Source organism: Lutra lutra, chromosome 4 (assembly GCF_902655055.1).
Source record: "Lutra lutra chromosome 4, mLutLut1.2, whole genome shotgun sequence".
Classification (NCBI taxonomy): domain Eukaryota; kingdom Metazoa; phylum Chordata; class Mammalia; order Carnivora; family Mustelidae; genus Lutra; species Lutra lutra.
In genome coordinates, this window is record NC_062281.1 from 42,396,223 (window position 1) to 42,408,958 (window position 12,736).

Sequence of the window (12,736 nt, forward strand, 5' to 3'; positions counted from 1 at the left end):
CACTGCTATCCAACATTATACAAAGAATTCTGCCCTAAAGAGAAACTATTTAACTAGAGCTTAACAGCTAGGGCTTCATCAGAGCCTAACTACCTAGGAGAAGGTAAATATTCAACACTAGCCCATGCTAGCCATCCTGTCCCACCTACAGGGAGAAGAATGAGGAGACTTGTGAAGTTCACAGTCTAGAGGTACGGGCTAAGAGTGCAGGCCCCGATCACAGCACTATAGCATGTTTCTCCTTCCTCCACGCCTTACCACTACATTACTAAAAGCCTATTTATAGCAATTCCTTTAACCCAGAGTATGCCTGCCTCTCAAGAAAAAATCACATACTAAAAGGCAAACGACACAATTTGAAGAGACAGAGCAAGCATCAGAACCAGACATAGCAGGGATATTGGAATTATCTATAATTTAAAGGAATTTAAAACAACTATGATTAATATGCTAAGGGCTCTAATGGATAGATCGCATGCAAGAAAAGATGAGCTATGTAAGCAGAGATGGAAATCCTAAGAAAAAAAAACAAAAGAAGTACTAGAGATAAAAAATACTGTAACAAAAATGGAGAATGTCTTTGATGGATTATTTTTGCTATTTTGTCCAATATACTTAGATTTCACTTAATAAGCCGACCCTTGGGTAACTCTTTTGCAGAATTAGTTTCTTATGTAATAGTCAATGATCTTATTTTATTTTCAAAAAGATTTTATTTGAGAGAGAGGACGAGCAGGGGAAGGGGCAGAGGGAGAAGCAGACTCGCCACCCACCCACCCTCGAGCCAGGAGCCCAACATGAGGCTCGATCCTAGGACCCAGAGATCATGACCTGAGCCAAAGGCAGACGCTTAACCCACTGAGCCACCCAGGCACCCCTAGTGATTTTAGAAGATAACACTTAATAGGAGCTGTGAAAGTGCTAACATTGCTATGTACCAGGCATCAGACCAGAACTTGGTATTTGGATAATAAAAGCTTAAATTTACAAAACACTTGCTTCCTGGTAGGAATTGAAAATGTTTTACTTAGTATCAAATTTTTATTTCTCACCAATTACACTATGGGGTAAACATTATCTTAATTTCACTGTATTTTATCACTGTGGTTATAAAAAACACAAAACAGGATTATAACTGAATATTTGCAGCAGTTTCTTGAGCCTATTTTTCATTGCTTTGACATTTAGTTTATCAGGTTGACAAATAGCCAGTCCTTCATTTCGATAGCCCTAGTCATAATTTTTCAGGTAAGTAATAACTGTTGATTAATTTTATTTCCTTACCAATGATACTAGCAAAAAGAGAGCCAATTAGGAACTACTGTAAATGATCTGCTACGTTTTTCTCCAGTCATCAACAGCCGTGAAGTCCGTGTGGGCAGTCCCACATCTGGAACGGCAGTGTGAGAAGCTCCCATGAAACAAGCCTAACTGGTGACGATTATTTTTTTTTTTTAAACCACCATTTAAAAATATCTGGGAATTGACCTAAGGTCATATGGTGAGTGAAGAAATATTTATTCAAAGAAATCTACTAAAACTCGGGGAGAACAGCCACAGTCTGTAGCACTTGAACCCATGTGGCACTGGAACCACTATCCACCCCGTTGCCCCCCACCCCAGCTCAGCATGATGGCAAATTCACTTCAGGTAGGTACAGCTACAAATGTAGCTGTTGAGGGCTACGGTACCTTCCTGGGAGAGGCAGGCCACCAGAATTTCCCATTTCTGCTAGCCATGTGTTGCGAAGGCTAAAATCCCAAGCAAGTGAGGCCAAGAGGTGAGAGGTTACCTTTTTTCACCTGTCAACACAATTTGAACAAACCTCTCAGAATCTCTAACAGGAAAAAAGAGAGTTCTATTAGAGCCCAAGTTAGGACAGCTGCCCAGGAAACACTCTTCACAGAGAAAAATTGTGTGCTGGGGGGCACCTGGCTGTTCAGTCAGTGGAATGTGCAACTCTTGATCATCCGGGTTGTGGATTCGAGCCCCAAGCTGGGTGTAGAAATTACTTAAATTCTTAAAAAAAAAAAAAAAAAAGTGTTCTTGAAATGAACAATTTTCACAGGGTTATACACTTCTTTACATCTTATAAAAGCTGAAAAGATGATAGATTCCCATATGGTCAGGAATCACAAGTTTTATCATAAAGGAATGCAGGGACTATAAACATTGATCAGTAGATTATCTCAAGAACAAGGTGGTTTTCCTTTATGCTACTCATTCACAAAGCAGATGTACAATGCATATGTACTGGGTGACAAATCAGGCTTTTGGTTTGAACAAAGTTTATATACAGTCACGTTGACTTAGAAAGAAATCTGAAATCATTTCCCGTGTGTACTTTAAAGAGTTTTTCTCTCTTTAAAGTGTTTTTCTCTCATCACAACCAGCTCCCACTATTAAAAGGAGAGACTCTATCTCAGGCATGGCACATGGGTAATTCTTATCCCAGCTAATTTGTAGAGGGAAGGTGGCAAATTGAGAGAGCCATGGCAGAGGCTTTCATCTCTACCCAGAAGCCTGCTCCTAACACAGAAGGACCACTTAGACACATAACTCTGCCTCTACTTCCAGCTCCAGAGGTATGGCTCAGTGATTTTTGCCTACAGAGAAAACCAGGATGTAAAACAAAGAGCTCCACAGCTATCTCCAAAAGAATTGCCTTCATTTGAAACAGAGTGTAAGGAAGTTCAAGCTTAAGAGTACTCAAAACAACAAAGATTTTGGTGGAAAGCAATTATGAAAAAGCTGGTAACTTCATAGAAGATGCAAGCTAAATGATAGCCCACATAGTTTACCAGAGGCAAGCTGGGAAAGAGACAGCAAAAAAGAGCCCTCTTGGCACTGGAACAAACCACAATCATTGCCCCCACCCCTACCCACATACCAATACCCATTCAAAGTAGACAGAATTTAATTGGATCAGGTTGTGGAGCAATTTATGCTCAGGGGATTGCTGACTAGTAGAGTTTCACAGCTGAGTAAGATCAAGGAAAGACAGTAGTTAAAACTGCAGTCTTCTGGGAACCTCTGTGAAACACAAGGACAAGCTGTCCTTTTTAAAGTCATTGTCTACTGGACTTCTCCATAGTGTAAGTGGTCAAAGAAACTACGAACTCCTTTTCTTAAGAAAGAGCAATAGGATCACTTCCAGGATTTGGTCTTTTAAGAGAAGAGATGAACAAAAAAGAACGTCAAGGCTCTAGCTAGAAGCCAAAGCATTTGCTCTTCATTGCATCAAACTGTGCCTTCATGATTTGTATCTGAGTGTGGGCAACGCCTTTCAACACCCCTTTTCACTTGTATGCCAATGTTAAAACGTTTTTTATAAAATTACAATGTGTGTCATTACTTCTAGATTTTAATTTTCTAAGTATTTATTTCACTTTTCTGTGACTACTGGAACAATTACCACAAATTAGGTGGGTTAAAACAACAGAAATCTGTTCTTAGAAAAAAAAAAAAAAAATGTGCTAAAACCCACTGTCACCCCAGGGTGTCTGTGTACATGCTCAAGGGAGTGATGTCTGAGGACCAACATCAGAGGCTCCATAATGTGGAGGAAACAGACATCACTACAATAGTCCAGACAAAACTAAGGAAATAAACAAGCCAACTATAATAACAAGCTCCAGGGAATGGGAGGGAGACCAATATCCAGTTACTATAAACAGAGAGTATCAATAGAGATAAAAATGGTACAGGCACACACACACACACACACACATACAAATGGAAATTCAGAAAGGCTCAAAAGAAGATTTGGACTGACAAAATTAGCAAACTTGAAGACAGACTGAGATTATGCAATTCAAAGAACAAAGAAAAAAAATGAAGAAAATTAGAGCCTCAGAGAAATGTGAGTCACCATTAAACACACCAACATACAGGTGTGGATAGGAATACAAGGAGTTGCAAATTTGATTTAAAGAAAATTCTTAATGTGTATAACTAGGCAGCTCAACAAACTCCAAGTAGGATACATGTCAATCTATTCAAACACATCATAGTAAAAATGCTGTATCGGGGAGCCTGGGTGGCTCAGTCAGTTGAGCATCCAACTCTTGATTTCAGCTCAGGTCATTATCTCAGGGTCCTGAGGTCAAGCCCTGCATTGGGCTGTGCTCAGCAGACAGTCTGCACGAGATCTTCTCTCTCTCCCCCTCTCTCTTGGCCCCTCCTCCTCTGCTCTCTAAAATAAATATTTTTTTAAAACTAAATATTTTTTTAAATCAATAACATCAAGTACAATCAAAATTAAAAGCATTTGTGCTTCAAAGGACACTATCAAGGAAATGAAGCAAACCCAAAGAATGGAAGGAAATATTTTCAAATCATATATCTTATGAGTGACTTATAGCTAGAATCTACAATCTTATATCAAGAATATACAAAGACCTTTACAATTCAATAGTAAAAAGACAACACAATTTTTTTAAATAGACAAAGAATTTGAATGAACATTATTCCAAAGAAAATACACAAATAAAATACACATAAAAAGATGTTCCACATCATTAGCCATAATGGAAATGTGGATTAAAACCACAATAATATACCACTCACATCCACTAGGATGGCTACAATCAAGAAGCAAGGTAATAAGCAAGTGCTGACAAGGACAGGGAGAAATTGGAAACCTCATACACTGTTGCACGAATTGTTAAAGTGGTACAGAAAAAAAAAAAGATACATACAACAACATGAATGAACTTTAAAAGCATCATGCTAAATGAAAAAAAAAACAGTCACAAAAGACCATATATCATGATTCCATCTATGTGAAATGTCCAGAATAGGCAAATAGAGACACAGAACTATATTAGTAAGAGTTGCCTAAGGATATAGTGGTTATGGATGACAGCCAAAAGGTATGGGGTTTCTTTTCCCCTTTTTTAGTATTTTATTTATTTATTTATCTGACAGAGAGAGAGAGAGAGAGAGAGAGTGAGTGGGTGAAAGGGAACACAAGCAGAGGGAGTGGGAGAGGAAGCAGGAGGTTTCCTGCTGAGCAGGGAGCCTGATGCGGGGCTCCATGCCTAGACCCTGGGATCATGACCTGAGCCGAAGGCAGACACTTAATGACTGAGCCCTCCAGGCACCCCAGATATGGGGTTTCTTTCTGGGGTGATAAAAATTTTCTAAAATTAATCTAAAATGTGATAACTGCATAACTCAATATACTAAAAACTGTCAAACTGTACACTTTAAATGGGTAAACTGAATGTATAGAAATTATGTCTCATTAACAAAAAAGATACATATATAAATAAAAGACAACTTAAAATTCTAAAAAGTTTTATTATAGAAACAAAACAAGGAGTGTCATTAAGCATTAAATAAATAATTTCATTCTTGATAAAAGTACATTTAATGTTACAAAATCTGAAGTAAACTAGTTTATAACCCAACTCTTAAAGGATTTCTATTTCTTCAAATTAACTTTTATTCTTTTGCAAAGATGTAACTTTAGTACAGGAGAAACACATTTAATTTGTTATGCATTGTTACAGATACAATTCAGAAGTCAACATACATAAAAGCAGCTATATTATTCATTTTTGCTAAATAGCTGTACAAAGCTATTAACTTACAATATAAAAAAAGTTGTTCATGAGATATTTCAAACTAGAAGTTTGGAATGCATGTTTCTATCTGATACCATTAATCCACTAACTAACTAACTGCCAGATGTTCAGTGTATTTCTCATAGAACTGCACGTAAAATTACAGAAGTCAGGTAAAATGTTGCAAATTTTAAGGGACATAAGCAAATAATCAAAGATGATTTTATGGTAAATTTGGCAAATCTGGGCTTAAATGTCCCTTTTTATTACAGAAAACAAGGAAGTCTAATGTTTAGAAACCTTAATGGATGGAAAATAGTTGAGTCAAATATATTCTCTGCAAGTTCCACATCTAATTTTATTTAAAGTGTTAACTCTGAACAATGAAAAAGTTAATGAGTTATTATTTTAATAAGAAATTGACCAATTTTACTTGCAACTTTTCAAAAGTATAATTTTAATACATATTGGGATCTAAAACAACTAGTAAATAGCAACAACAGAGACTATATATTTTAAAAAGTGGACAAATGAAGAGAGAATATATTGGGATGTAAATCAGGAATTAGTTATTTGCTTTACAAAAGGTTCTTAAATATACACAGTAATTCATAACACGTGATCTTTAAGTATTCATGCATTTAAAATAAACTTAGCAGAAAGATCGACTTACAAGTTTTAGAAACCCCATGAATTTATAAAGAGAGGCACTACTTTTTATCTATTCACTAAAGGCAATAAAATGTTTTAAACAGTTCAAAAATAGAAAGGGCCAAAAAAAGGTGATTTTTCAAAAACAAAACAGTTTAGTAAGATGGCTATTCACCGTGCCCTTCAAGAAATTCATAACCTACTTTTATAAAGCATATTTTTGAGCCTCAACTTGTGACACACTTTGACCACCATTTCTGCTTCTCCTTGAATCGATCTGGAGTATATGGAAGAGGGCCACAACAGTGAGGCTACTGGAGGTTTAGGTTAACGTCCTGAAAAAACATGCTGTCTATATACACAAAAAGTAATGAAAAAAAAAAAGTTAGTTCTGAAGTACAACGCCTATTCCCTAGGCTGTAAAACCCTACTAGTCTAACAAAAAGCACCAAGTTATAGGCGCCAAAGTTGGAAAAAAAATAGAGTCACTATCATACACCTTATCAATTAAGTTTTATTTATTGGTCTGTTTGGCATTTGGAAAGCTAAATAATTTAGCAGGCTAGAAATCCCATTAGTACCCTTGCCAAAGACTTGCTTATTAACGAATTAAAGTTAATACTGAAAACAGCATAGTGAGGAGTCTTCCTCTGTGCTTAATGACGTGGAAAGATACTAAAATCTTCTTACAGAAAGGAAAAAGGTCCATAATATTTTTTGAAAAATAAAAAGTAAATGGAAGTTAAGGCACTTATTTCAATGGTTCTGCAACATCAAGGGCAAAGTATGTTTTGTATTTCTTTGAGAAATTCCTTCCATCCTAAAACCATATCTTTGCTCCTTTCATAGATTTTTATTGTCAAATCTAACAACTGTAAGTTACCCAAATGGAATTACTTACAGAATTTTTAATCACTTGTTTTTCTACAAATAAGCAAGAAAATCAATTGTTCCTCAAAGTTTTCTACTACTTCTGTTTTAACTGTAGTTAAAACAGAAGCAAGTAAGCTAATCTCTCATATCCAATATTACTACTTCTGTAATAAAGCTTACATTTTCCTTTTCAACTGATGCTGACTGAAAAATTTATCATTTAAAGAATTAAAAGTTTCTCCAAATCTATTTAAGAAATAAGCTGACAGAAGCAAAAGCAACTAATACGTATATGTTAAAAGCTAAAAACAAAAAACACACATCAAAACTAATTCAGCATATGTGATAATATAAATCAGTAAAAAGTGAATTAAATATTTCATGCTACACAGATTATTCTATTTTCCTTTCAAAATATGCAAGCTGACTTTGAAATTGCATTGTTTTACATGCTCTGATCACAAGGACTACCAGGTGACTATTTGTTGTATACTTAGGTAACCACAGTAATATATTCTTTTAAGATTTTATTTATTTATTTGAGAGAGAGCACAAGCAGGGGGAGAGGCACAGGGAGATGGAACAGACTCCCCGCTGAGCAAGGAGACCCATGAACGGCTTGATCCCAAGACCCTGGGGTCATGACCTGAGCCGAAGGCAGACGCTTAACCACCCAGGTGCTCCCACAGGAATATTTTCTTAAGGCTTGAAGCTAAATACTAGTGATTCACTAATTAAGATGTATAGAGAACCTGAAATGCCCTGTCTTTAACTATGTTAATTGTTAAAACTATATAAAAAGCATGAAATGAGAACCAATAAAACTAGTGCATCAGATATGTGACACTGCCATCAAACAATTATTCTGAAGCTCCAAAAAACCAAAACATCCTAGAGCTAGTATAAGAATGCATGTGCTTTTGTACTTAAAAAAAAAAACAAACTATATATATATATTTTTATATATATATATATATCTTATATATATATATATAAAACAGAAAATAAAGTTAATGAAAAGATGCTCCCTTCTAATGTAGTAATTCAGAGTACTGAAATTGTACTTTTTACAGCACTCTAACAAGTGAAAATTTTAAAGATCTGTTCACTAAACATGTGTAAGGTAAAACTAAACATGCATCCTGTCTTATTAAAATGATACATCTATCCCAAATCTCTTTATACAGCCCAACTAATCATTTAAGAACATCTTTTCATAAATGATTAAAAATATGAAAACACTTAACCTAAAGGAGCGTAGCATTTAGGTTGTGAAACTGTGTTGTGAATTTTATAAGAATTGTCATTTTGTTCTTAACGTTGAAGACTATACCATAGTTTCATAAATAACAGCATTTGTGTTTTATAACAAACATACCTGTATACAGAATTGTTTTTAATAGCATCTGCCCCATCTCCAGAAATTGTTCATTTTAGTGTTATGTCATTTTAGTCATTAATGTCAGAATATTCTTGTTCTGATAAAGATTTAATTTTTCACTTAATACTTCAGTAGAAAATATGTGAATAGACTGTATACCCCATTCCATATATTTTAAAAACCTGAACAACATTCTTTTTAAATATCTGTTTTAAAAAATATTTAGGTAACAAGAGTGACTGTTTTATCATGATTAAACTGGTATTAAATTTACAGGCATAAGTAAAAAAAGTTAATCACTTAATATTGTAAAATAATAAAATGCAACATCATGTATGTATTTTACTAAGAAAGTGCACAGTTATACAAGCAGCAGATGATGAGAGCCGTATCATGGAACATCTGGATATATCTCTATGTATATCCTTCAAAATCACATTCCTTTATACAATTTACAAATTTTAATTTAAATGTCACATATTCTCAGCTAACATTTAAATTAGTTTTTACTGTACTATTTCAATTCTATTATAAACCGTGAAATACCTTCAGAAACTGCCGTGAGGGTAAGAAGAGTTCCCTTCTTTTGAGTCTATAATTATATGACATTAAATGAAATATTTATTAAATGTTCTATTTGAGAAATATACTCTCACCTTGAACATTTTCAAATTCAAGACCTATGTCACTACAGAATGAAGATTTATGAGGACAATTTTATAATAGTTGAGAAGATAATGAGAAGATAAAGTTTGTAAAGACCATGTAATAATGTTAAGGAAAACACCTGACCAGAATATGACAGACTGGTAGATTTGACATTTTACCAAAGGACAGTAATGTTTGATGTTCTATTCCCTATAGAACTCTGAATCCAGTTAACAGCAGGAGGGAAAAAGCAGCAGCATTTCAAATATCCATACTCTGATTTCTAAAAGACACCGTGTAGGTAAGAAGAAAATCACATTTTCCTTCAAGTGATATAAGTCTTTGAAATGAAGGCTCCGCTATCTTTCAAGACTGAAAGGATATCACAGTGTTGATTTTATATACAAAGTAGGATCTGTTCCAGTATACTCTAGTGAAATAATTCACATATGGAGAATAGTTAATTTTGACCTCATGACAAAATCGCCCATATTTTGAGTAGGTTAACTTGTCACCTTCTTCGCAAACCACCTATCAAAAGATACGAAACAGTATTCAAAAGGTTATGAAGTTTATAGGAAAAATACAATCAATGTACAAGTGACTATTTATATAAAAAATACATTATTGCTATACAAGGACTATCTCACATTGATTAGCAAATCTAGAACCCTCTTTATAAGAGAATCACCATCTCCATTAAGCTCTTCAGCTTCTCCTAGAGATTGAGACTAGTATAAAGTGTTTCCGATTTTTTCTTTTGTTTTTTAAAAGATTTTATTTTATTTTAAAAGATTTTATTTCAGAGAGAGACCTAGCAAGCGAGGGAACATAAGTAGGGGGAGTGGGAGAGGGAGAAATAGGCTTCCTGCCAAGCAGGGAGCCCCACACAGGGCTCGATCCCAGCACCCTGGGATCATACCCTGAGCCGAAGGCAGGCACCTAATGACTGAACCACCCAGGCACTGTTTCTGATTTTCAGAAAGATTTTAAAATCCTCAAATATAGAAGACTGTCTCCTCAGTTAATTATCATTCCTCTGACTTATCTACTGAGAAATGGACATATTTTTTTTTAAAGATTTTATTTATTTATCTGACAGAGAGATCACAAGCAGGCAGAGAGGCAGACAGAGAGAGAGGAGGAAGCAGGCTCCCTGCTGAGCAGAGAGCCCAATGTGGGGCTCGATCCCAGGATCCTGAGATCATGACCTGAGCCGAAGGCAGCGGCTTAACCCACTGAGCCACCCAGGCGCCCCTGGACATATTTTTAATATATGTTCAAATTCTTTTCCTTATATAGAAATGACTCACAATTATCTAATAAGCAAGTTTTTGTGACTTATCCAGTGCAAACCTTTACATTCTCATCTTAATGATGTTCAGTAAGATAGCTTAACTAGCTTGAAGGGTTTTCTACACTAAAACATTAAACATTCTTCTAATGCTTGGAAAGATGTCAGAGACCCAACTTTTAGAGTGAAAGGATGGAGTAGCTTTAAGTCCATGCCTGGTTATTACATGAAAGAAGAAATAATCTGATCTTCAAAATGGAGCAGAAAGATGGCCAAGATCAGAATTAACAGGCTCCAGATAGCAGGCAGCAACACAGCAGTAATTACTGAATACCTGATATTTAATAAAATCCCATTTTGTCACCAATTAAGCCGAAGATCACAGATATCAAGTACCAACAGAGAAATTCAAAATACATGCAGCAGAACACAGAATACATTTATATTGCAGTTATGGGGTCATGATGAAAGACAAAAGTGGAAATCATAAAAACTAATTTCTCACCTCCAAACTGGTCTGGGACAATAAGAGAAAGAACTTATCATTTATGAAAAGACAGAAGAAATCTTGGCTGCAACCCATATAGAACACGCATGTCAATTCAGAATTGGCAACTGAAATTCTTCTAAGGTCCCTCAAACCCAACTTTCCAAGGAGTAAAGACACCCATTCCAGACAACACCCATTCCAGACAACACTAATTACCAGATATACAAACTCCTGTCTTTCTTTTAGTTGTCAGATATATAAGATACATACTGCAGGCTGAGAAGTAAGAAAGCTTGGTAAAACAGCCAAAGGCAATGAAAAATTAAAATACAGCTATAGCTAAATCCTTAAAACCGAGGTAGCTCTGAATACACTGAATACACAGTCAGGGACTGTGATAATTTAGCAAGTGATTTTTCTAGCTATGAATCAAATTATCAGAAAATTCTCAACATAATAATGTAACAACACAACCAGCTGCTCTTTAGATTATAAGTTAAAATAAAATCATCATTCAAATCAAATTATGCCATCTTACTTTTTTTTAAGATTTTATTTATTTATTTGACAGAGCGAGAGAGATAGCGAGAGAGGGAACACAAGCCGAGGAGTGGAAGAGGGAGAAGCAGACTTCCCACTGAGCAGGGAGCCTGATGCAGGGCTTGATCCCAGGACCCTGGGATCATGACCTGAGCCGAAGGCAGATGCTTAACGACTGAGCCACCCAGGTGCCCAAATTATGCCATCTTTTGTATATAAATGTGGAACATAAACAAATACAGGCAATGAATAAGGAATCCAGGTATTGGTAAAATTATTTTTTTCTGCAAACTGCCCAAATTTTCTTTTGTACATTGGAAAAAATGGGGCACCTGGGTGGCTCAGTCATTAGGCGTCTGCCTTTGGCTCAAGTCATGATCCCAGGGTCCTGGGATCAAGTTGCTCACGGAGCTCCCTGCTCAGTGGGTAGTCTGCTTCTCTCTGCCCCTCCCCCTGCTCTCTCTCTCACAAAAATAAAATCTTAAAAAAAAAAAAACAAAACACTTCAAAGTACTTTTAATGTACTCTCCCACTATTAAAGAACTTTTTTTTTTAAAGATTTTATTTATTATTTGAGAGACAGTGAGAGAGAACATGAAAGGGGAGAAGGTTAGAGGGAGAAGCAGACTCCCCATGGAGCTGGGAGCCCGATGAGGGACTCAATCCCGGAACTCCGGGATCATGACTTGAGCCAAAGGCAGTTGCTTAACCAACTGAGCCACCCAGGCGCCCCTGTTAAAGAACTTCTAATTATATTCTTACTTCAGGTCTAGAAATAAAGTTTGATGAGTAAAAGTTTAAAAAGTCAATTTTTCTCAAAAAGATTTAACTTCTCAAATGGTTACTTACGTGGCCATTTGCAATGTCTAATAAATCTTTAACCCTACAGCCTCTCGTGGTTCCCACCTCATTGCAGATAGCATCCTCTACAATTAGGTAATTAGCCTTGTAGGATGTCAGTATTTTATAAATATCCTCAGCAGATCGCTTTGAATAGATTTGATAGATCTGAAAGAATATAATTAAAACAGTAATTTTAAAACATTTAAAACTTGTTATTTGAAACTATACATTGAGCATCTACTATGACTTAGTATTCGGCACTATCTCTGGAAAATAAGGATATTCACTAAGACTTGATTCCTGCCCTTAAGAACCTTATGGTCATAATTCATTCATTGTCCATTCTGTATCTTCTTTGGAGAAATGTCATTCAAGTCCTTTGGCCATTTCCTCCCCAGATTTGTTGAGATATAATCGACATATAACGTTTTGCAAGTTTAAGGTGT

The 12,736-nt window shown here is 35.6% G+C and overlaps 1 protein-coding gene across 4 annotated transcripts in view; it reads right to left on the minus strand.

The window, feature by feature from the left end:
• Nucleotides 1–5,284: 5,284 nt before the first annotated feature.
• Nucleotides 5,285–12,736, minus strand: part of DPY19L4 (dpy-19 like 4) — a 70,551-nt gene continuing 63,099 nt past the window's right edge. For 3 of the 4 annotated variants that reach the window (XM_047726166.1, XM_047726167.1, XM_047726165.1), the window contains 2 exons: nucleotides 12,297–12,455; nucleotides 5,285–9,654 (listed from right to left, as the gene is read on the minus strand). In XM_047726166.1, coding sequence (XP_047582122.1) covers nucleotides 9,490–9,654; nucleotides 12,297–12,455 — 324 coding nt within the window. In that variant the 3' untranslated portion in view covers nucleotides 5,285–9,489. The remainder of the gene's footprint in view (nucleotides 9,655–12,296; nucleotides 12,456–12,736) is intronic. The other variant, XM_047726168.1, reaches the window with a different exon arrangement.